The sequence below is a fragment of the Takifugu flavidus genome, unplaced genomic scaffold, assembly GCF_003711565.1.
Source record: "Takifugu flavidus isolate HTHZ2018 unplaced genomic scaffold, ASM371156v2 ctg211, whole genome shotgun sequence".
In the NCBI taxonomy this organism is placed as follows: Eukaryota; Metazoa; Chordata; class Actinopteri; order Tetraodontiformes; family Tetraodontidae; genus Takifugu; species Takifugu flavidus.
In genome coordinates this window covers 62666-87167 of record NW_026621884.1, presented here as the reverse complement: position 1 = coordinate 87167, position 24502 = coordinate 62666, and the positions used below count along the sequence as shown (strand labels likewise).

The window sequence follows — 24502 nt, the reverse complement described above, 5'->3', positions numbered from 1 at the left end:
TAGGGCACGTTTGTGCGTGATATCACTCCGTGTCTGCGCAACGACAACAACCTCCTATCTTTAGTATTGCTGCGCCAACTGGTGGTCTTTTGGGTTGAGGATAGCAGTGATCTATATGTACCTATATGTAGCTATCGCGTCATTGGCCTCCACTCCAGCCACTCCTGGTAGTTCCTCAAAAACACTGAGTTTCTAGTGGATGCACAATCTGTGGAAGCCAACATAGAAATTTCTGAAGAGCCAAAGTTCTTGCAACAAAAATATAGTCCCCAATTAGGTTGTTTTGTTATCACACGACCCCGTCCCCATTATCTTAACAGAATATAAAAGAATGAGTGGAGACAGAAGAGAGAATGAGACGTTTTTGGCACGTGTCGCTCTTGATTTTGTGTTTATTTTTGCAGTAAACTTAAAGGAGGCCTTTTCACTTTATGTTTGATTCCATTTACTAGTTCCCACATTTATTATTTGTTTTATTAGATTGCAATAAATCATATAACATTTAACAGATTGACTAAAGTCAAACGACCTGCGGTTCCCACCGATAGCCGTCATTCTGATGGGTTTTTGCTGGCTGCAGCTGAAATATTCCAATGCTCCATGTCACAGAGACAGTAAATACTAAACCCTAAAGATTCTGAAGGCACGATGTAAAATAGTAACGTATAATACAGACATTTGAAGAGACATTAAGAGAATGTTTTCATGCTTATAAGAGTGGCCGAGGAGCCATTTTGAACTTTATAAAGATGCATTGTGTGATACCAGGAACTAATTTAACTTCAAGGCGAAGCTGCTTCTGCTTTGTCGACCATCGACTGATCTCCTGAAAGTCCACCACCGCTTTTTAAAAACTGAATTTTTCATCTATGGACGGAGTAGACGGCAGATGTTTCCACAGATGCTCTTCACCAGTGGTCAGTGAGTGATGCAGCAGATGAGCGGGAGTTGACTGGCTTCAACCAGCTACTGTCTCAATGTCTCCAGCCCATAGTGTGGATTCTCTACGAGATCAGACAGCAGCTTCACTCCTGAATCCTGCAGCTGGTTCTGTCTCAGGTCCAGTTCTCTGAGATGGGAGGGATTGGACCTCAGCGCCGAGGCCAGAGAGTCACAGCTGATCTTTGATAAGCTGCAGCTCCTTAATCTAAATACAGAAGGGAAACTTTTTAAGGTTATAAGTGAAACCAGTATTAATCTGAAAGGTTAATCAAAGGCATGATGTGTAAATATTTAATTTAGTTTACAGGTTAAAAATGATAGTAATATGTGATTACCACAATTCCAACCTCTCAGGTTTCACACTGTTCCAAAGGAGAATATATATTGTTCTGGCCCTCACTCTTCCCAGGTTCTCCCACCTCTTTCCCTCCCATCTCATCATGGAGATCCATCTCACCTGTGGCTCATCTTTAAAGGCACAACGGCCCTGTTTCCGACCCACACCTCGTTTCCCTGTACTCCACTCACATACATGGGGGACATTGAGTGAACTACGTCGTGCACTCAATTTAAAGTTAGTATTGGACATGGCGGCACATTTACGGATACTTACGGTACATAATATAAGTGGTCGGGGTGGCAAGTGTCCTAATTATGTAACGCCGTGGAAATGGCGGGGTTAATTTATTTTAAAATCAAAATACATTCACGCGTCATTTTATGAAAATGCAATATTTTACTTAAATTAACTTTATATAATAAAATGAAATTTATGTCAATAATAATACAATAATAATTACTTATTACCTAAAATAACTCGTGTCCCTTGACATTTTCAAGCCAAGATGGGATGGAACTTCTCAAGTCATATTCTGCTGTAGTGAAAACATTTAATAAACAATTTTTCATCAAAAAATGGATCAAAGCTACTTTTCATCTTTGTAAATATTCTTTTACTGAGATTCTGTCGCCTGGTGAGGAACAGACAATTCTGAAGAAAAATTTTAAGTGAGGGGGGGGGCTCAGTGAAGATTGATTGATATTTTTTTTTACACATTTATGTTGTAATATTTTAAGATGATCATATTGGACCCCTACTGAAAAAAAATTTCTTATTTCCAAAAATTTCATATATCAAACCGCACAGTAGAAATTACGTTAAAAATGTATCCCATCAGCCTTTACGGCTGGGGCTAGGGTGGATACATTTTCCAAGTTACGGTGCTCACTTGTACTTTTCGCAGTGCATTGTGGGATACATTGAGTGCACTACATAGGGTACAGCGATGCTCACTAACAATTCGGACACTATTGCAAAATGGCGTCCACACTATTGAGTGCACTGTGTAGGGTACAGGGGGTGGTTTCAGAAACAGCCAACCTGTCTTAGATGACTTCCTGTCTCCCTCACCATCTCCCTCCTCGTTGGCTGTGTCTACCAGGCACCACCCTCACATAGTTTTGTCTAATTTTGGTTACCATCTGTCGGCTTTTTCATTGTCCTTAAATCAAATTATCATGAATAAGTGGTCCCCGTGTGGCCCTCCCTCCTGAAGGAACTGGGCACAACACACACACTCAGAAAGTGTGAGGACCCTCGGATGGAATAATGGACATTTTTGAGAATGGTGTTTACCTCAGAGTTTCCAGTCGGCAGTTTGGAAAGTGGAGAAAACCACAGAGCAGCTTCACCCCTGAATCCTCTAGAAAGTTGGAGTTCAGCTCCAGAACCCTCAGATGGGAGGGATTGGACCTCAGCGCCGAGGCCAGAGAGTCACAGCTGATCTCTGATAACTGCAGTCAATCAAACTAAAAAATGCAGGATAAGGTTATACGGTGCAGGTCTGCATGTTATCTGCGTCAGTACTAAACCTACGTTAGTCTTCTAGTTGGGTCATACCTGAATTCACGATATTGCTAGAAGTTTTTTAATAAATAAATAAATTTGGTGCATCACACAGCAGTATTGATAACAGCCTCACTTCACACATCTTAGCAGCTGGTATATAGGTAGAAAAAGGAAGACTGACCTGAGCGTCTCCAGTTACAGTTTGGACTCTCCAGTCCAGAACAGAGCCGCTTCACTCCTGGATCCTTCAGCTGGTTCTCACTCAGCTCCAGAACCCTCAGATGGGAGAGGTTGGACCTCAGCGCCGAGGCCAGAGAGTCACAGCTGGTCTCTGATAACCTGCAGTCCTTTAATCTGAATGACAGATAAAAGATGCCATTTTACAGTTCTTGCACACACAGTCATCATTAGTGTTGGTTCATAAAAGCTGACAGTTTCTTCTCTTCTGCCACCATAAACCAGATCAGCTTTCAGTCTTTTTCATTTCAGTATTTAATTCACTGCATACCTGAGAGTCTCCAGCTTACAGAGAGGATCCTGGAGAAAACCACAGAGCAGCTTCACTCCTGGATCCTTCAGCTGGTTCTCACTCAGCTCCAGAACCCTCAGATGGGAGGGATTGGACCTCAGCGCCGAGGCCAGAGAGTCACAGCTGATCTCTGATAAACTGCAGTCCTTTAATCTAAAAACCACAATAAATCCATTGTTTCAGTCAGACGTGTTCAGATTTTGCTTTGCTTAGTTACAAATAAATCTGCTTGGAATCTTTGTAGATGAATGAAATACGGACTTTAGACACAGCTGAACTGACCTGAGAGTCTCCAGCTACAGTTTAGACTCTCCAGTCCAGAACAGAGCAGCTTCACCCCTGAAACCTCTAGACTGTTGGAGTTCAGGTCCAGAACCCTCAGATGGGAGGGATTGGACCTCAGCGCCGAGGCCAGAGAGTCACAGCTGATCTCTGACAAACTGCAGTCAATCAAACTAAAAAAGAAAAAAGATTAGAAGATCACAACACATAAACACAACAGGTTCTCCGTTCCATCCCGGGGGCCTGTCTATGTGTCATGGCTGGCGGCATCCTGGAGTCAGGAGTGGGAGTTATCGGGGCCATCACACGTCCAGGTCACTACATCCAGGAAAGGCATGAAAGGAGGAGATCTCCCACGTCGGCAATGGATCCTCCTCAACCAGGTTGGCGGCCCTGGTTGAGTCCCCAGCTGATTGCAGGGCCCTAATCAGCATTTAGGGGTTCGGTACCTTGCTCAAGGGTACATTGGCAGTGCTCTGGAGGTGTTCAGGGGCCTGCTCCACTACCAGAACACCATGTTTTGTCCACACCAGGGTTTGACCTGAGAACCCTCTCATCCCAGTCCACAACAGACTATATCAGCTTTGTGTTGATGCAGAACGGGTCCCTGGCTTTGATCTTAAAGCTGCCGACTATTATCTAACCTTATTAGTCCAGCAAATATACGATACTGTGGGTGGATGTCACAGTATGTGCTCTCCGAGTGCTTTTTTACCTACTTCACAATGGGTTTTTCATCCTCATATCTGCTCCCCCCCCTCACCTGTGATGTTCCTCACCCTTTCACCTTGAGTGCTGCTTTCAGAACCTCTGACTGTCCTTTTATTTTCAGTGGACCTTTAGTAATAATCTTTATAAGGAGTAAATCGTACTGTTGAACAAACAAAACATGAATCACCTGAGAGTCTCCAGCTTACAGAGAGGATCCTGCAGAAACCACAGAGCAGCTTCACTGCTGGATCCTTCAGCTGGTTCTCACTCAGGTCCAGAACCCTCAGATGGGAGGGATTGGACCTCAGCGCCGAGGCCAGAGAGTCACAGCTGATCTCTGATAAACTGCAGTCCTTTAATCTAAAAACCACAATAAATCCCATTTGTTTCAGTCAAGACGTGTTCAGATTTTTGCTTTGCTTAGTTACAAATAAATCTGCTTGGATCTTTGTAGATGAGTGAAATACGGACTTTAGACACAGCTGAACTGACCTAGAAGTCTCCAGTTTTACAGTTTGGACTCTCCAGTCCAGAACAGAGCAGCTTCACCCCTGAATCCTCGAGACTGTTGTAGGTCAGTCCAGAACCCTCAGATGGGAGGGATTGGACCTCAGCGCCGAGGCCAGAGAGTCACAGCTGAGCTCTGATAACCTGCAAGTGCCTTAACTGAATAAAGACAAAATACAACAGTCAGATATGAGCAGATATGTTTGAGTCCACACTCGTTTTCTGAAAACTGAACAGGAAAACAGTCGACAGAACATCTGGTGTTTCAGATAGTCCCACCCAAAAATAATCGGTCAAAATGGAGATGTTCTTTAGGAGGTTAAAACAGAACGAGATGGCTTTTAAGAGTTAAATTCCCAGCTGTCGCTGTGAACAAGATGACCTTTACCTTCAGACATGGAATTTAAAGCTTCTACACTGGACAACACGAGAAGAACAAAGGTTCTGGTGAGATCACTCAATGGAGCCTTTTCCACTCATGTCTGCTGTTAACAGCCTGTGTTCTTAATCACATCTGGACTTACACGACCTTCCTGCAGTTCCTCACAGCTGGAATCAGGCGACTTCGTCCCTCCACTGAGGCGTTGTACTGCCTGCAGGTTCAGCTCATCCAGAACCTCCCTGACATCTGCAGCAGTGGCCAGAGCTGAACAGTGGATCTCTGACAGTCTCCTCTCTGATTTCTTCTCTCTGACCTCAGGAACTCTTGGATCTCCTGATGGACTGACTGATCCTTCATCTCCATCAGACAGTGGAAGATGTTGATGCTTCTGTCTGGGGAGATTTCATCACTGTTCTCCTCCTTCAGGTTGTTGAGGACCTTCTGGATGGTTTCTGGGTGGTTCTCCATCTGATCCAACAGTTCACCCAAGATCCTCTGATTGGACTCCAGAGAGAGACCATGAAGGAAGCGAACAAACAAGTCCAGGTGGCCATTTTCACTTTCAAGAGATTTCATTAGTGCTCTCCTGAGGAAGTCATCAAGAGATGTGACTGGATCGTTATCTAACCGAGAAAACCAGCTTGGTTTAGAAGATTTTAGGAACTGATTTATAACCACTGTGTCTTTCCTGGTGTAACGGTGGAACATGTAGACGGCAGCCAGAAACTCCTGAATGCTCAGATGAACAAAGCAGTAGACTGATTTCTGGAAGATCACACTCTCTCTCTTGAAGATCTCTGTACAAACTCCTGAGTACACCGACACCTCAGAGACGTCCAGTCCACATCGCTCCAGGTCTTCTGAGTAGAACATGATGTTTCCTTTCTCCAGATGTTCAAAAGCCAGCTGACCCAACTTCAGAAGGAGTTTTTTATCAGCCTTAGTCAGTTTCCCTGGTCTCTGCTTTCCTCCATACTTCTGCTTCTTCCTCTTTATCTGAACCCTCAGGAAGTGTGAGTAGAGGTCAGTCAGGGTTTTGGGCAGCTCTCCTCTCTGGTCTCTGGTCATCATGTCCTCCAGAACTATAGCAGTGATCCAGCAGAAAACTGGGATCAGACACATGATGTGGAGGCTCCTGGAGGCTTTGATGTGTGAGATGATTCTCTTGGACAGATCTTCATCACTGAACCTCCTCCTGAAGTACTCCTCCTTCTGGGAGTCAGTGAAGCCTCGTACTTCTGTGATCCTGTCAACACACGAGGGAGGAATCTGATGGGCTGCTGCAGGTCTGGAGGTGATCCAGATGAGAGCTGAGGGAAGCAGGTTCCCCTGGATGAGGTTCACCAGGAGCACCTCAACTGACGATACTTGTGTGACATCAGAGATGACCTGATGCTTGTTGAAACCCAGTGAAAATCTGCTTTCATCCAGGCCATCAAAGATGAACAGAAGTTTCCAGACAGTCAGATCTTCTGCTCTGATCTTCTGTAATGTTGGATGGAAAACATGAAGCAGTGAGAGAAGACTGTGCTGCTCATCTGTGATCAAGTTCAGCTCCCTGCATGAGAGCGGAAGCACCAGACTGATGTCTTGGTTCTCCAAACCTTCTGCCCAGTCCAGACTGAACTTCTGCACTGAGAAGGTTTTTCCAATGCCGGCGACACCGTTGGTCAGAACCACTCTGATGTGTCTCTGTTGCTCAGATAAGACTTTGAAGATGTCCTGGCACTTGATTGGAGTGTCCTGGATGTTCTTCTTGGAGGTTCTCTCAAGCTGTCTCACCTCATGTTGTGTGTCCACCTCCTCACTTTGTCCCTCAGTGATGTAGAGCTCAGTGTAGATCTTGTTCAGCAGGGTTCCACTTCCTGCTTCATTAGTTCCTTCAGTCACATGTTCACATCTTCTCTTCAGACTGATCTTATGACCTTCTATCACCTCCTGCAGATCACTTCCTGAACATAAGTAAACCAATGATTTCCATCTATAATAAATCATCAACACAACTACAAATTCATGACATCACAAGTTCAATTTTATATTGAACAGTTTTACTTTGTTTGGGCTTCATTTCAGTATCTCCAGATCTGCTTCCAGATTGTGAACAAGAGGACTCTCCTGGTGGAGCTGCCTGGTCCCAGTTTGATAGGATGTGCTCCCCCCTCTCACTATGAAACACATCTCTATTAGTCCTTTGATTTATAGGATGAAAAAACCTGATCAAGACTCAATATTGTTCCAGCATTTATGTCTGAATTCATCTTTCAGTTTTAAACATGATTCTTGTTTCTAATCAACAATATTCACATTAAGTATGTAACTATATGACTGTCTGAGGTTTAAGTGTTAAACATCTCCAATAATAAACTCACAACCTGCTGCTGTTAATGTGACTAACAGCTGGCACACAAACACATCATCACGCTTTAGTTTTCTTACATTTGGTCTGAACTTCTGAAGTCTATTATTTTATCTTTGGAGTGGTCACTCTTCAGGGACACACAGCTGGACACTGTGGACTCTGCTCTGTCCTCGTCCATCCTGAGGAAACATCAGAAATAGTGATGAGACTGTGATGAAGGTAAATAATCTGTAGAGGTTGTAGTTAAATAATCCCAATTCACTGCATTTTTATCAAACAGGAACATTTCTAATCCATTCTGGATAACAACTGAATCAATAAATCAATGATGTATCTGTATAATTTTCATGTTTTCAGAGTTTAAGCTGCTTTTTTTAACTGTTCCCTGCAGTGAGAAAAGAACTGGCACCTTTTCCAGCCCCTCATCCTGCAGCACTGAATGTGCTCTAAAGTTCTTTCCAGAGCAAACGTCTCTGCACTTGCAGCAACATGTTGTAGTCATGGATCCGTGAGGAGAACCGGATACAGGAAACGCCCCCACTTTGATCCCAAAACCCAACTGGTGGCCAACGGTGGTCCGGCAACGACGGGGATGCTGGTCCATCGGCCCGACAACACTGGTTTTCCACAGGCCAACATGGTGAAAGGACTGTGCACCGTTTCATTTTAAAGACCTGATGAATTTCATTTTTCACGATAGTAGAGGCTAATACCTACAAAATTATGTTTTGTACGGTTGTAAAATGTTCTAAGGCAGAGTTATGTGGTTCAGAAAACCTTACTTTAAAGGTGAGCCTTGAGGTCCAGTACCGAAGGTTTCAGGGCGGTCTTTGGACCTGTCGCTCTTCATGGACACACAGCTGGACACTGTGGACTCTGCTCTCTCTTCCTCTTCCATCACACATTCGCTCATTTTTAAATGTGAGTCTAAACGGTTAAGCAGGAACAGTCTGCTGACACAGAAAATAAGATTAAAGAACATGATTCTCAGTATGAAGACAAGCAGAGGTCTGTCCAATGACGTATTGTCGGCTCATTCACATCAAAATCTATTATATGATGTCACCCTGTACATCATACAGGCCACATATATATTGGAAAAAAGTTTTGGGACATCTTAAAAGTTTACACCATGTTAAATATAAAATAGTTGTGGAAAAAATGTTTCTCCTGGGTGTTTCAAAAGGTGCGGTGGCATTAGACGGACGCACACAAATACAAATTAAATCATTTTTTATCTGGTTATGGTTTACAAGAAAACCTAAATTCTTTCAAGATGTCAGTTCTCAACATTAAATTCAACAAATAAGATGAGAATGCATTCAAAACTAAACAGAAATAAGTCATCACATCATCAAAGTGGGTCAAATGCAGCATCATCTTCTGTCATCTCAGACAGGATTCCAAGAAGAGGATCTTCATTTTCAACAACGCACCTTGACATCTCATCATGGCTCGTCTGTCAGATTACAAGCAGCTTTTTTGATCAGGCGCATCATGTTTCTCACCAACACATGATGGTGCTGGAAAAAACATCTGTAGCCTGACCTAGAGGTCAAAACTCTGCATGGCGTGCACAGCTACTAGTTGCAGCTGGTGGTTGTGGCGGAGGAGATCCCAAACATATCTAGCAAGCTTGTTTTGGAGCAGAGCTTGTCCACCACCTCTGACCCCACTCATCACAGAAGTCCCACCATATCCATGGCCAGGTGTGTTGGCAGCATTGGAGCCAGCCTCAGGAAAAAGGTGTGTCAATATCTCAGAAGTGATGATCAAGTTGACACAACCCAACAGAAGTCAAGCAACCCAACATGCTGAATAGAATAGATGACACACAGCAAAGGGCAAAAAACACCCAATTCTGCTCAGACTAATCTTATCTGACCACATGTACAGGACCAAAAATATGAAAACACCATGGGTTTAGGTTTCGTTTCATTTTCTTGACTGCTTTATTCAAAACAGAACACATTTCATAAATCCATAATAAATTCATATTCCACAAAGAACCAGTTGTTAAAACAATAAAATGGAATGCCTTGATCTCTCCCTCTTTACATACTCTCCTTTTTTAAATAAAGGACTGATTGTCCCCCTGGTGGAGGGACAAAGAGAGGAGGCTAAAACTGTCGCGTTTGTGTCCCTCTTTCCGTGGATTTTTCCACTAACTGCAAATAATATTGTTACTTATTGTGAGTATTAAAATGTGCTTCCTCAACCTCTAAAATGTTGGCTCAGGGTTAGCGGAAAACGCAGTTAGAGGAAACACGCTACAAAGTTTGATCATCCGTCACAACATTCCCGTCGACCAGCCGCAATGTGCCTCCGAAACACGCGCACGCTCATTGCGAACACGCAGCTTATTAAGCCGCATCTCGCAGCGGAACATTGATTCGAGACGACAGCAGTGAAAGAACCAAATGCTACCTGAATATTAGAGGTTTTCCATCAGGGCGCGGTCACTCAGGATGGAGCCCGAAGTTGAGAACTTTCACTTTCGCTTCTTCTTCCTCTACACGTCACGTGTTTGTGGTTGGATCGCGTCATATCCAGCACAAGCGCCTCTCTTCAGAACAATTTGGTCCACGTTTTAACTGAAATACTGGGAAACAACTGGAGTTCGTCTGACAGATGTTCGGTTTTGGGTGCGGAATCAAACTGTCAACTTTTTGATCTGTAGGTGTCACGTTCCAGTCTAGGGTATGGAAATGGAATTCTGAACCAGGGAAAAGTGAAGGTGGCACGAGGAATAACGCAAGATCAATAAGTGAAATATAGATTGAATGACAAAAGTGGGGTTGATACAAAAAGAAGTGAGCAATTAAATTATAAAGTTCCAATTGTGGCGGGGTGGAGAGAGGTGGAACGGTTAACGACCACGCCACCTGGGGAATTTCACCCCAGGAATTAACCGGAAAACAGGCACGCGCAGATAAGGTTCTGTTCCAGAGGCAGAGACAGGATTGAGGGTTAGGCACTACAATTTTATTAAATTAAAACACAAAAATAACTCGGCTGTACAAAAGTCAAACAAAAGGGGTGGACAGGGCTGGGGCCCCACCGGCAGGTAAAACGCAATTAGGGGAGAAACAAACTAAAAACACCCGTGCTACTGCAAACAAAACTACACACGAGGGGTGAGGAAAACGCCCTCCACCAGGGGTTGGGTCCCCGCCGTGGCCCGCAGCACCTGTCCACAAAGAAAAGAGAACAATTAAAGTTCCAGCGGTAACAATTGACGCGACGAGCACACACGCACACACACCTCACACAGACAGGCAAATAAATTGTGACCAACAAGACCACATCAAACAAGAAACGAACAGAACAAAACCTAAAAGAGTAAATGCCAGTTGATACGATTTACACGCACTGTTAAGAGTCTAAAATGAAAGCAACAGCTCCGTGGTCGCCTCGGCGGCACCACTACGTCTCAGCGCCGTCCCCCGAGCGAAGGGGGGCGAGAGAGAGAGCGAGAGCGAACAGGAGAGAGTCCCGAAAGCGGGACCGAGCCAAAGCAGCAGTGGGTCCAGTACGCGAGGAAGTCCGTGCCGACTGTGTTTGGTGGCGCCACCACTCCGTGAAGGGTTCCCGCTGGGGCCACGCGACCCACCGACGCCAGCCGGCAGCCACCTGCAGCAAGAACAGCCCCATTAACGTTTATCGACTGAGTGGGGGAGTCAGTGACGCGCATTGCTGCGCCTTACCTGCCCAGTGCAGACTAGCGCGCGTGCCCTTACGGCAAAGCGTTGTAAAACGGTTTCTGTTGGTCGAACCGCCCAGATAAGCCGCGACCCCGCCGTCCCGTCGAAGGGGGAAAACAACTAAAGCCAGCTGGAGGCAGAGCCTTATATAAACCTTTTCTCCCCACCCACCAATTAAGGCACTACCTCCATATGGCACCTGTTCGGAGGGCAGGCCACGCCCTGCCACACAATCAATAGTTAAAGGCACGTTGCATGGCAAACACGACAAAAAGAGACAAAGGTGGCTTCTCCCCACTGTGGACTCGACTTTTATGTGCATTAAATGTTGCATATACACTGCTCTGAAATGTGCAGCCTTCGTATGGACATAGAACTCTTTGTTTAAGTTTTAAATGAGTGCGTAAATGTTTGAAAAACTCATCTTCAGTGCAGGGCTCTATGAATTCACATAACTGGCAATGAAACGCAACTGTGGGTTTACTTGCTTGTCCAATGTCTGATTGAGAATGCCAAACAGATAAATGAACTTTGAGTGCATTAAAAGATTTGAAAACGCACAAGCAATCCATATGAAGGCATGGTGTTGGTTGTTGCCGAGTAAAACCTCCATGTTTTAGGCGACAGTGTTTTAACAACTTTCCTCTTTTGTCTGCGGAAAAGAGGCACTGCTTACAGTTCCAATGCATCTGCAAGAAATATTTTCAAAGGAGATTTGAAGTAAGAACGGTCTCTCAATTTAATCTAATGAAGGTGCAGCACTTTGTCAAAAACGTTTCTACTGCTGGTGGTTATAACCCCTTAAAGGAACAGTTCACCCAAAAATGAAAATATAGTCATCATCTACTCACCACCTTGCAGGTAAGATGTCAGGGGAAGTTTTCTTCAGCCCTCTAAGCACTGCTGGAGCCCCAGCTTCCTGTATTTTTTTATTTTTTATGTTGTTACTGCGCAGGCGCACTTCTTCTTTGAATGCGCAGTGTGAGTGGCTACTTATTGTTGCGAGTTAGCTTAACTATAAATAAAGTAATCTTCACTCTAAACACTAAGTATTTTGCGTTTTTCACCATGCAAGTGACTGTTACTTAATAAATACCAGTAACATATGCATATTTTTGATAACCTAGTAAAGTTAACTAATGTTTGCATGTCAGGGCAGCTATTGGATTTTACAGCGGTCTTCAGTCTTCCTGCTCAGTCTGAACGGAATACTTTTACCTTTCCTTTTTCCTCTGTTAATGAACAACTTTATGGCTGTTGATTAATATTCCACTACTATAAAAGCATTCTGGGAGGGTTCAAGATTAAAAGTTTTGCTATTTTAATGCCTTAAATATGTTTTTGCATTTAAATTAAAACTGACTATGCAACTGAATTAGTTAAATAAACCTAGTTAAATAAATACGATTTATGATGCTTCACAGATTTAGAAAGACTTGTAAAAGCAGCATATTTCTGCAGCCCTGGAGTCCAGGAGGAGCGCGTTTAACTATTGTCTGCAGTTCCACACGTGTCCACCGGGTGGCGGCAAAGCACCACATGATATTTCTCCTTTTTGGAACTTCTTCAGCTGCGTTGAGCTTTAAATCTTCACCTGTCGCTCCCTTTAAGCTCTAAACTTTGCGGTTCTGTGTGTAGTTTGTTGGTTTAAATATTTTTGATGAATTCTGATGAAAATGAGTGAAACTGTCAATGACCAATAGAAAGTTCGTCCATTTTTCTACTGTGTCACATTTTCATTATTTATTGTCATTTTTGGGTCTGAACTGGACCAGTTCTGTGAGCTGTTTTGCTTTTTCTGTGCACCAGATGTTACAGGAAGGTTCCATCATCGGACACAGACGGAGACAGGTCACGTGACAACAGTCAGCCTTTAGTTCTTTATTACAGGAGGATCTGGTTTATATACAGACACGAATCTGCAAATTACTAAAAAGTATCTGAACCCAAAGTACTAAAAAGTCTACATACACGCACACGCGTGTATTAAGTGTTTATACACAAGTTTGAATGAAATGGTTTCATCAGCGCTGCCGGGGGCTGAGCAGGCTTCATAAATCTGAAGCTCTGAGATCCTTTAAAGATCTCCTGGAATCAGCAGATGGGGGTTTGATCAAAAACTGTAAGAATCAGTCAAGCTATCAAATCTTGACTCAGTCCAAGCGTGAACCAGTCCATCCAGAGCTGATTATGGCTCAGCCAGGAGGAAAGCACGGCCTGGGGGGGTTCATATGGAGCAGGCACACTCTGGCTCTATTGCTACTGAAAACAGCCCTTCAGCACAGCAGCCTGAAATACAGTTCTGGAGAACACCTGTTCCCAACAGAACCTGTTTAAAACGGGACCAGTAAAGATGCCCGGCGTGACCACGACCACGGGGAGAGGGGGGGGGGGGGGCAGAGACAGACGGTAACGCCGCTGCCCACCGATTCACCTGGAAACAACAAAAACCCCAGCAGCTTGGACCCAATATGGCAGCGTGTTCCTCAGAAACGCTCCTCAAACTCTCCCCACAGCTTTATTGCTAAACAGGATTTGGGTTTTTTTGTCCGTGCTAAATGGAAAGTGTTTGTCCTTTGGTGGTCCAAGAGGACCACGATTTGGATGGATGGATGATTTGATGTTATTGAGAATAAAAACAGCTGAAAATGGAAGCGGAGATGTTTCAGAGCACCAGAGTTCAGAAAGAGTTTCTAATCAAACACCGCCTGTTGGGAATGATGAATGGATGAATTTTTATTTAATTTAGACTAATTTTAACATCCTTTATGCCAGTTCCACAGAGCGTGCGCGTGCACACACACTAGCAAAGATGATATCCAAACAGCCAAATAAATGGGAGTCAAAAGAAATCATTTAAAGCTCATATGTCAGAGTCAAGGTCGAGGGTTTTCTATGGCCCCTGGGATGATATTGATTTATTATTAGAACCGGCCCACAGGCCGCAGATGTTTTACACAGGCCAATACAACATTTCCCACAATGCAACGGTGACAGTCTGAGCGGGAGGTGGCTTCATTTAATTATTTATCAGTAGTCATTAGCATAACAGCAAAAGTTAACGTTCAGATACCCATAAATGGCAAAAGGGAAGGTGGACACTGAGAACCGGGGGTTCAAACAAGGTGGGAGTGGGAGCACATGTTCACGGAGGCAGCTGGGAAACCTGGGTGTCTTCTGAGTGGAGAAAGGGTGGCGGTAATGAAAGAATATCATCTGAGACGGCATCATGAAGCTAAACACGCGGACAAAGACAAGAATATGGACATGGAACAAAAGCTACAGAAGGTTGAGGAGTTAAAACCAGGCCTCAAATCTGGACAGGCTCTGTTCAGAAAAGCCAAATCTCAAAGCGAGGCTGCTGTCAAGGCCAGTTTGATTCTGGCAGAAGAGATCGCTCAATCAGCCCGGCCATTTCCAGAGGGGGATTCCATCAAACACTGCATGCTTAAAGTTTGTGAGCAAGTTTGCCCAGACAAAAGGCAACTCTTTTTAAACGGGAGCCTGAGCAGAAACACCATTGTTGTCCCTCAATCTAAAAGAGCAGCTGGAGAAAAAGGGGAAAGATTTCATGGCATCTTCCCTGGCTGTGGATGAGAGCAGCGACATTAGAGGGGACTCCAGCCTCAACGTGACAGAGGAGTTCCTGGCGTTACGTCCTGTGCACGGCACAACCACAGGACAGGATTTGTATGAGGAGGTGTCAAGATGTGGAAATGAGATGGAGCTGCCTCGGGAAAAACTGGTGGGTTGGACAACAGACGGAGCAGCTGCCATGTGTGGACACAGGAGTGGACTGGTGGCCAAGATACGGGAGAAGATGCAGGAGGAAAACGTGACGGCTGAACTGACAGCTCATCATTGCATCATACACCTGGAATCGTTGTGTGCTGAAGCCCTGAACATGGAACATGGAATGTTCACCATCACGCACGCAGGGAACTTTATCAGAGCCAAAGGTTTAATTCAGCGCCAGTTCAAGGCGTTTCTGAGCCAGTGGCAAACGCAGCGTGGTGATTTGCCCCATCACACTGAGGTGCGATGGCTAAGCCAGGGAAAGGTGCTGCAGAGATGTTTCCAGCTTCCTGAGGAGATCGGATGTTCTTGGACAGCAAAGGGAAAGACACAACTCAACTCCCAGACCAAAGGTTCTTGTGTGAAACGGCTTTTCTGTGGGACATTCCGACTCATCTGAATGCAATGAAGCTGCAGCTGCAGGGTCGGGGTGGTGTCCCCTCTGATATGTACAGTACAGTGAAGGCCTTTAGAACCAAACGCACTCTGTGGGAGGCACAGATGCACAAAGGAAACTTGAACCACTTTCCCAGCTGCCAGACCCTGAAAGAGAAGCTCTCTACCAGCGTGTTCCCGAGCGCACAGTTTGCTGATTAAATGAGTGTTCTCGCCGCTGACTTCCCACGCCGAGTCACTGACTTAAAAGCACCAAAAAGCAGGTTTGAACTGCTCAGCCGTCCGTTTGAGGTTGAGGTGGAAAGCTCAGCACCAAAGCTCCAAATGGAGGTGATTGAGCTCCAATGCAGTGATGCCCTGAAGGCAACACATGGGGCAGTGGGTGCTGCGGAGTTTGCCCGTTTCCTCCCCGACACACATCCAGGCTGCTCCAACGTTGCCTGTGTTGGGCAGCACAGACCTGCGGGAACAACTGCTTTCTTTGATGAAGCTGAACAAAACATCACACAGAAGTGGACTTCCTGCTGAACACCTTCACTCAATTGTGAGGAGTTCCTCAGCTCAGAGCCGGACCCCCAACATTGATGAACTCGTCCAAAAGATGAGACACCACCAAGTATCAGCCTCAAACAAGTGAACATTAAGGTGCAATAACACACTGACAATTATTACTCAGCTCAAGTTTAAAAGTTCAATATTTTTCACTGCACATGTGCCTTTTCCTTGAAGAAAGTGTTGTTTTTGGTTCATAGATTTTTGCACTTTATGTTATTGTATTTCAATCCAATTATGTTCTAAAAATATTTCAGCTGAGTGAATGATAGAAAATTGCTGTTATAATTTTTTTTCTTTGAAGTAAATTTAGCCCACTTTTGCTAAATGAGAAAATCTACTGATGGTGCCTTGAATAATACCGCTTCATTCATTTAATGTTCATGTTTTGGGGATTTTTATAGAAAAAATTTGTCTTTTGTGCCTCTTGAATATTAAAAATGACTGACAGAGCCATAAGAAACTATTGCTTTATTTATCTGATCATATTGTAAAATATTTGTTAGGTTTTCAGTTGGTTCAGTTTGCTTCACTAGACCAGGGGTCACCAACACGTTGCCGCGGGCACCCGGTCGCCCGTCAGAACCACATGAGTCGCCCACCGGCCTGTTCTAAAAATAGCTCAAATAGCACCACTGACCAATGAGCTGCATCTCATTTATTTTGTTTGCGATTCTTGTTTAAATCACATAAACTGGAAATAACAATATATTAATAAAAATGTTTAATATAAATAAACTTTGACCTAGTATAGTTCAAAGGTCAGTATGATGCGCATGACCAAAACGTAGCGTCTACGCAGATCGCTACGACCAAACAGCCGAGCGGGCGCAGCCAAAACGAGGAGACGAATGACCCATAAAAAGATGGCAGAAAAAAGAAAGAAGACAGATCATTTTCACCACGAAAGTTTCTTTCTCCACACGAGAAGAACTTCTCACACTACTGCCCCTAAAGACAACTACGAGGGGAGTTGACAAATATAACGAGGGGAGTTGACATATATAACGAGGGGAGTTGACACATATAACGAGGGGAGTTGACACATATAACGAGGGGAGTTGACACATATAACGAGGGGAGTTGACATATATAACGAGGGGAGTTGACATATATAACGCGGTGAAGGAGTTTTTGCTGGAGAAAAAAGTGCCGCTGGAAAAGCTGGTATCAGTGACGACACACGGGGCTCCTGCTACAGACGGGGCTCCCACCGTGAGCGGCCCACTACAGACGGGGCTCCCGCCTTGAGCGGCCCACTACAGACGGGGCTCCTGCTACAGACGGGGCTCCCGCCGTGAGCGGCCCACTACAGACGGGGCTCCTGCTACAGACGGGGCTCCCGCCTTGAGCGGCCCACTACAGACGGGGCTCCTGCTACAGACGGGGCTCCCGCCGTGAGCGGCCCACTACAGACGGGGCTCCTGCTACAGACGGGGCTCCCGCCGTGAGCGGCCCACTACAGACGGGGCTCCCGCCTTGAGCGGCCCACTACAGACGGGGCTCCTGCTACAGACGGGGCTCCCGCCGTGAGCGGCCCACTACAGACGGGGCTCCTGCTACAGACGGGGCTCCCGCCTTGAGCGGCCCACTACAGACGGGGCTCCTGCTACAGACGGGGCTCCCGCCTTGAGCGGCCCACTACAGACGGGGCTCCTGCTACAGACGGGGCTCCCGCCTTGAGCGGCCCACTACAGACGGGGCTCCTGCTACAGACGGGGCTCCCGCCGTGAGCGGCCCACTACAGACGGGGCTCCTGCTACAGACGGGGCTCCCGCCGTGAGCGGCCCACTACAGACGGGGCTCCCGCCTTGAGCGGCCCACTACAGACGGGGCTCCTGCTACAGACGGGGCTCCCGCCGTGAGCGGCCCACTACAGACGGGGCTCCTGCTACAGACGGGGCTCCTGCCGTGAGCGGCCCACTACAGACGGGGCTCCTGCTACAGACGGGGCTCCCGCCTTGAGCGGCCCACTACAGACGGGGCTCCTGCTACAGACGGGGCTCCCGCTGTGAGGGGCCCACTACAGACGGGGCTCCTGCTGTAAGCGGCCCACTACAGACGGGGCTCCTGCTGTGAGCGGCCCACTACAGACGGGGCTCCTGCTGTCTGTAGGCCTCATGTGCCAGAGTGATGGGCTTTGAGCACGTGATGACTCCTGTGGTGAAGATCAGAAACAGCATCCGCTCCAGAGCCAAACAGCTCAGAACATTCAAGGTTCTGTTGGAGGAGCTGCCAGCTGATATGGTGACCTGCTGCTACACACAGAAATCCGATGGCTCAGCAGGGGACGGATTTTGCTTCCTTTTTTGTCCCTTTTGAGTGAAATAAAAGAGTTCATGCAGTCCAGAGGGGAAGACGCCGCGCTGCTGGAGGACACTGGCTGGACACTGGACCGTGCATTTTTAACGGACATTACTGGGAAACGGAACAGTTTGAACTGGGAGCTGCAAGGCAAAGGTGAGACTGTTGCTGATGGGATCAGTGCTGTAAATGCATCTAAAGCCAAGATGAACATTTTCTCTGTGCATTTACAGACAAAAGGTGCTGCACTTCCCCTCTGTGCAGATGGTGCTGAGAGACAACGCTTCTGCACGTGAGGCTTTGGACTAAAGCGCAGAAAAGTGCTCTCAGCTCATAAAAAGACTTGGGCAAGAGTTTGAGAACAGGTTTTGGGACCTGGATCAGCTTGAGCCATGTGTGTCATTCATTTCTAACCCTTTCATGAACGTGGACATATCATGCATTGCTCAGCAGTTCAGTGCAACCTTCAGCCTGGATGCTGCACAGATGCAAATTGAAATTGGAACATTGTGAAATGAGCTGCAGCTCAAAGCCTCTCAGGCTGCACCAAACTTTTGGTGCCTTGTTGACACAGAAAAGTACAGTGGTGAATGTACAGCAGCTATGGAGGTTGCAAGCCTTTTTGGTTCAACCTCTCTTTGTGAATCAGCCTTTTCTGACATGAACTTCATCAAGAACCAACACAGAAGACGCCTCCCTGATGCACATCTGCCAGACTCACTCAGAGCTGCACTGTCAAGTTCCCCACCAGAGGACAACACACTGGTAACCGCAGCAACGCCAGGCTTCCCCCAACGGACAAAGAAACGGACACCAGATTTGGTGTCTCCTTCAGAATTTGTTAAATGTGTTTGTAAAATGTAACAATTGTTTATGTTAAAATGTTAATGTGAAAAAATCTGCAGACTTAAGTGTGAAGTCCATCCATCCATCCATCCTCTACCGCTTATCCGGGGTCGGGTCGCGGGGGCAGCAGCCTAAGGAGAGAAGCCCAGACTTCCCTCTCCCCAGCTACCTCCTCCAGCTCATCCGGAGGGATCCCCAGGCGTTCCCAGGCCAGTCGAGAGACATAGTCTCTCCAACGTGTCCTGGGTCTCCCCGGGGGTCTCCTACCGGAGGGACATGCCCTGAACACCTCACCAGAGAGGCGTCCAGGGGGCATCCTGACTAGATGCCCAAGCCACCCCATCTGGCTCCTCTCAACGCGGAGGAGCAGCGACTCTACTCCGAGCTCCTCCCGGATGGCAGAGCTTCTCCCCCTCTCTAAGGGAGAGCCCAGCCACCCTACGGAGGAAGCTCATTTCAGCCGCTTGTACCCGTGATCTTGTTCTTTCGGTCATTACCCAAAGCTCATGACCATAGGTGAGGGTAGGAACGAAGATCGACCGGTAAATCGAGAGCTTCACCTTTCGGCTCAGCTCTCTCTTCACCACAACGGATCGGTGCGGCATCCGCAGTAATGCGGACGCCGCACCGATCCGCCTGTCGATCTCCTGCTCCATTCTTCCCTCACTCGTGAACAAGACCCCGAGGTACTTAAACTCCTCCACTTGGGGCAGGATCTCCTCCTTTACCCAGAGAAGGCACTCCACCTTTTTCCGGTCGAGAACCATGGCCTCGGATTTGGAGGTGCTGATTTTCATCCCAGCCACTTCACAGGCGGCGGCGAACCGATCCAGAGATTGTTGGAGGTCACGGGCCGATGAAGCCAACAGGACCACATCATCCGCAAAAAGCAGAGACGCGATCCTGAGGTCACCAAACCGGATCCCCTCAACACCATGACTGCACCTAGAAATTCTGTCCATAAAAATTATGAACAGAATCGGTGACAAAGGGCAGCCCTGGCGGAGGCCAACCCTCACCGGAAACGAGTTCGACTTACTGCCAGTAATTCGGACCAAACTCTGGCACCGATCGTACAGGGAGCGGACAGCCCGTATCAGCGGGCCCGACACCCCATACTCTCGGAGGACCCCCCACACGACCCCCCGAGGGACACGGTCGAATGCCTTCTCCAAGTCCACAAAACACATGTGGACTGGTTGGGCAAACTCCCATGCACCCTCGAAGACCCTGCTGAGGGTGTAGAGCTGGTCCACTGTTCCACGCCCAGGACGAAAACCACATTGCTCCTCCTGAATCCGAGGTTCGACTATCCGGCGGACCCTCCTCTCCAGTACCCCTGAATAGACCTTACCAGGGAGGCTGAGGAGTGTGATCCCCCTATAGTTGGAACACACCCTCCGGTCCCCCTTCTTAAAAAGAGGGACTACCACCCCGGTCTGCCAATCCAGCGGCACTGCCCGTGATGTCCACGCGATGTTGCAGAGTCGAGTCAACCACGACAGCCCTACAACATCCAGAGCCTTAAGGGACTCTGGGCGGATCTCATCAACCCCCTTGGCCTTGCCACCGAGGAGTTTTTTAACTACCTCGGCAACTTCAGCCCCGGAGATACGAGAGCCCATCTCCAGGTCCCCAGACACCTACTTCCTCACTGGAAGGCGTGTTGGTGGGATTGAGGAGGTCCTCGAAGTATTCCTTCCACCGGTCCACAACATCCCGAGTTGAGGTCAGCAGCACACCATCACCACTATACACAGTGTTGACAGTGCACTGCTTCCCCCTCCTCAGACGCCGGATGGTGGTCCAGAACCAGAGCCGTCCGAAAGTCGTTCTCCATGGCCTCACTGAACTCTTCCCATGCCCGAGTCTTTGCCTCGGCAACCGCCGTAGCTGCACTCCGCTTGGCACGCTGGTACCCATCTGCTGCCTCAGGAGTCCCACAGGCCAGTAAGGCCCGATACGACTCCTTCTTCAGCTTGACGGCATCCCTCACCGCTGGTGTCCACCAGCGGGTTCGGGCATTGCCGCCACGACAGGCACCAACCACCTTGCGGCCACAGCACCGGTCAGCTGCCTCAACAATGGAGGCACGGAACACGGTCCACTCGGACTCAATGTCCCCCACCTCCCCCGGGACATGGTCAAAGCTCTCCCGGAGGCGTGAGTTGAAGCTCCTTCTGACAGGGGACTCTGCCAGGCGTTCCCAGCAGACCCTCACAACACGTTTGGGCCTGCCAGGTCTGTCCGGCATCCTTCCCCACCATCGGAGCCAACTCACCACCAGGTGGTGATCAGTTGACAGCTCCGCCCCTCTCTTCACCCGAGTGTCCAGAACATGCGGCCGCAAATCCGATGACACAACCACAAAGTCGATCATCGATCTGCGGCCTAAGGCGTCCTGGTTCCAAGTGCACATGTTGACGCCTTTATGTCTGAACAAGGTGTTCATTATGGACAATCTGAGACGAGCACAGAAGTCCAATAACAAAACACCACTCGGGTTCAGATCAGGGGGGCCGTTCTTCCCAATCACACCTCTCCAGGTCACACTGTCATTGCCAACGTGGGCATTGAAGTCACCCAGGAGGACGAGGGAGCCCCCCGAAGGGGCACTCTCCAGCACTCCCTCTAAGGACTCCAAAAAGGGTGGATACGCTGAACTGCTGTTTGGACCATAGGCACAAACAACAGTCAGGATCCGTCCCCCCACCCGAAGGCGAAGGGAGGCTACCCTCTCATCCACCGGGGTAAACTCCAATACACAGGCACTGAGCTGGGGAGCAACCAGAATTGCCACCCCTGCTCGTCGCCTCTCACCATCGGCAACTCCAGAGTGGTAGAGAGTCCAACCCCTCTCAAGAAGACTGGTTCCAGAGCCCTTGCCGTGCGTCGAGGTGAGGCCAACTATATCTAGTCGGAACTTCTCAACCTCGTGCACCAACTCAGGCTCCTTTCCCACCAGAGAGGTGACATTCCATGTCCCTAGAGCCAGTTTGTGCAGCCGGGAATCAGACCGCCAAGGTCCCTGCCTCCGGCTGCTACCCAAAACACAATGCACCCGACCCCCTTGGCCCCTCCTGCAGGTGGTGAGCCCACGGGAAGGGGGTCCCATGTTGCCCCTTCGGGCTGCGCCCGGCCGGACTCCATGGGCAGAGGTCCGGCCACCAGGTGCTCACCAACGTGCCCCGCCCCCAGGCCTGGCTCCAGGAGGGGGCCCCGGTGACCCGCATCCGGGCAAGGGAAACTTGGCACCAATGTTGTTCAGCATCATTAGGGGGTCCTGGGCTACGCTTTGTCTGGTCCCTCACCTAGGACCTGTTTGCCATGGGAGGCCCTACCAGGGGCATATAGCCCCAGACAACGGAGCTCCTGGGATCATTGGGACACGCAAACCCCTCCACCACGATAAGGTGGCAGCCCAGGGAGGGGTTAAGTGTGAAGTTCAAAACGTAATCAGATTTATTTTAAAATCTGAAAGTTTATCTTTGTATTTTACATGATTTATTATTTGTACAAACGTGGTGCAAAGTAATTCATGATTTGTTAAAAAATGTCAGTGGCTGGTAAAAATGGGACATTGTGATTTCCTAGGACTGTTGGAGAAGTGATCATTTTAAAATGGTTTTGAACTTTTGTTTTTCAATTTGAAAAACACTTGCACTAAGACAAAATATAGAAATAAAGTGTTGCATATTGATATTTATCTGTTCCCGATCTTGTTAAATCATTGTTGATATTGATTGTGAGAAATCATTAACATGATCAGTGTCTTTGCAGAGATGAATATCATTAACTATTAATAATGACATTTAGTTAAAGGTAAATTGAGCAAATTGGCTATTTCAGAAGTGTGTATCAAACTGGTAGCCCTTCACATGATTCAGTACCCAGGAAGTAGCTCTCCGTCTCAAAAAGGTCGGTGACCCCTGCACTAGACTATATGCGGTCATTTTAAAATGTTTCAATGAACATTCAATCAGTCTGGCCCTCGGCTTGGAGCTACATTTTTTATTTGGCCCTCCATCCACGTGTGCGTGATATCACTCCGCGTCTGCGCAACGACCACAACCTCCTATCTTTAGTATTGCTGCGCCAACTGGTAGTGTTTTGGGTTGAGGATAACGGTGATCTATATGTACCTATATGTAGCTATAGCGTCATTGGCCTCCACTCCAGCCGCTCCTGGGAGTTCCTCAAAAACACTGAGTTTTTAGTGGATGCACAATCTGTGGAAGCCAACATAGAAATTTCTGAAGAGCCAAAGTTCTTGCAACAAAAATATAGTCCCCAATTAGGTTGGTTTGTTATCACACGACCCCGTCCCCATTATCTTAAGAGAATATAAAAGAATGAGTGGAGACAAAAGAGAGAATGAGACGTTTTTGGCGCGTGTCGCTCTTGATTTTGTGTTTATTTTTGCAGTAAACTTAAAGGAGGCCTTTTCACTTTATGTTTGATTCCATTTAAGCTGATATTCCATTCTTGACATCTTTAAATTTACAGTATTCATGGAAGTTTTATTTGGTCATTTTGCTTCTTTTTATTTCCTATTTCCCACATTTATTATTTGTTTTTATTAGATTGCAATAAATCATATAACATTTACCAGATTGACTAAAGTCAAATGAGCTGCGGTTCCCACCGATAGCCGTCATTCTGATGGGTTTTTGCTGGCTGCAGCTGAAATATTCCAATGCTCCATGTCACAGAGACTGTAAATACTAAACCCTAAAGATTCTGAAGGCATGATGTAAAATAGTAACGTATAATACAGACATTTGAAGAGACAATTAAGAGAATGTTTCCATGCTTCTAAGAGTGGCCGAGGAGCCATTTAGAACTTTATAAAGATGCATTGTGTGATACCAGGAACTAATTTAACTTCAAGGCGAAGCTGCTTCTGCTTTGTCGACCATCGACTGATCTCCTGAAAGTCCACCACCGCTTTTTAAAAACTGAATTTTTCATCTATGGAGGGAGTAGACGGCAGATGTTTCCACAGATGCTCTTCACCAGTGGTCAGTGAGTGATGCAGCAGATGAGCGGGAGTTGACTGGCTTCAACCAGCTACTGACTCAATGTCTCCAGCCCATAGTGTGGATTCTCTACGAGATCAGACAGCAGCTTCAGCTCTGAATCCTGCAGATTGTTGAGCCTGAGGTCCAGTTCTCTGAGATGGGAGGGATTGGACCTCAGCGCCGAGGCCAGAGAGTCACAGCTGATCTCTGATAACCTGCAGTCCCTTAATCTAAATAAAGAAGGGAAACTTTTATATAAGGTTATAAGTGAAACCAGTATTAATCTGAAACATTAATCAAAGGCATGATCTGTAAATATTTAA

General features: G+C 47.0%; 1 protein-coding gene and 2 long non-coding RNA genes across 3 annotated transcripts; all 3 read right to left on the bottom strand.

Moving 5' to 3' along the window:
• Positions 1–361: 361 nt before the first annotated feature.
• Positions 362–2742, bottom strand: LOC130519806 (uncharacterized). The gene is made up of 2 exons (XR_008948478.1): positions 2579–2742; positions 362–1147 (listed from the first exon to the last, which is right to left on the bottom strand). It is a non-coding gene; the product is annotated as an uncharacterized LOC130519806 (long non-coding RNA).
• Positions 2743–8777: 6035 nt separating this feature from the next.
• Positions 8778–22586, bottom strand: LOC130519801 (craniofacial development protein 2-like). The gene is made up of 2 exons (XM_057023391.1): positions 21225–22586; positions 8778–9020 (listed from the first exon to the last, which is right to left on the bottom strand). The coding sequence occupies exons 1-2, from the start codon at positions 22271–22273 to the stop codon at positions 8948–8950; spliced, it is 1122 nt and encodes a 373-aa protein (XP_056879371.1). The 5' UTR covers positions 22274–22586; the 3' UTR covers positions 8778–8947.
• LOC130519803 (uncharacterized) lies at positions 10525–11818 on the bottom strand. The gene is made up of 2 exons (XR_008948475.1): positions 11269–11818; positions 10525–11194 (listed from the first exon to the last, which is right to left on the bottom strand). It is a non-coding gene; the product is annotated as an uncharacterized LOC130519803 (long non-coding RNA).
• Positions 22587–24502: the final 1916 nt, after the last annotated feature.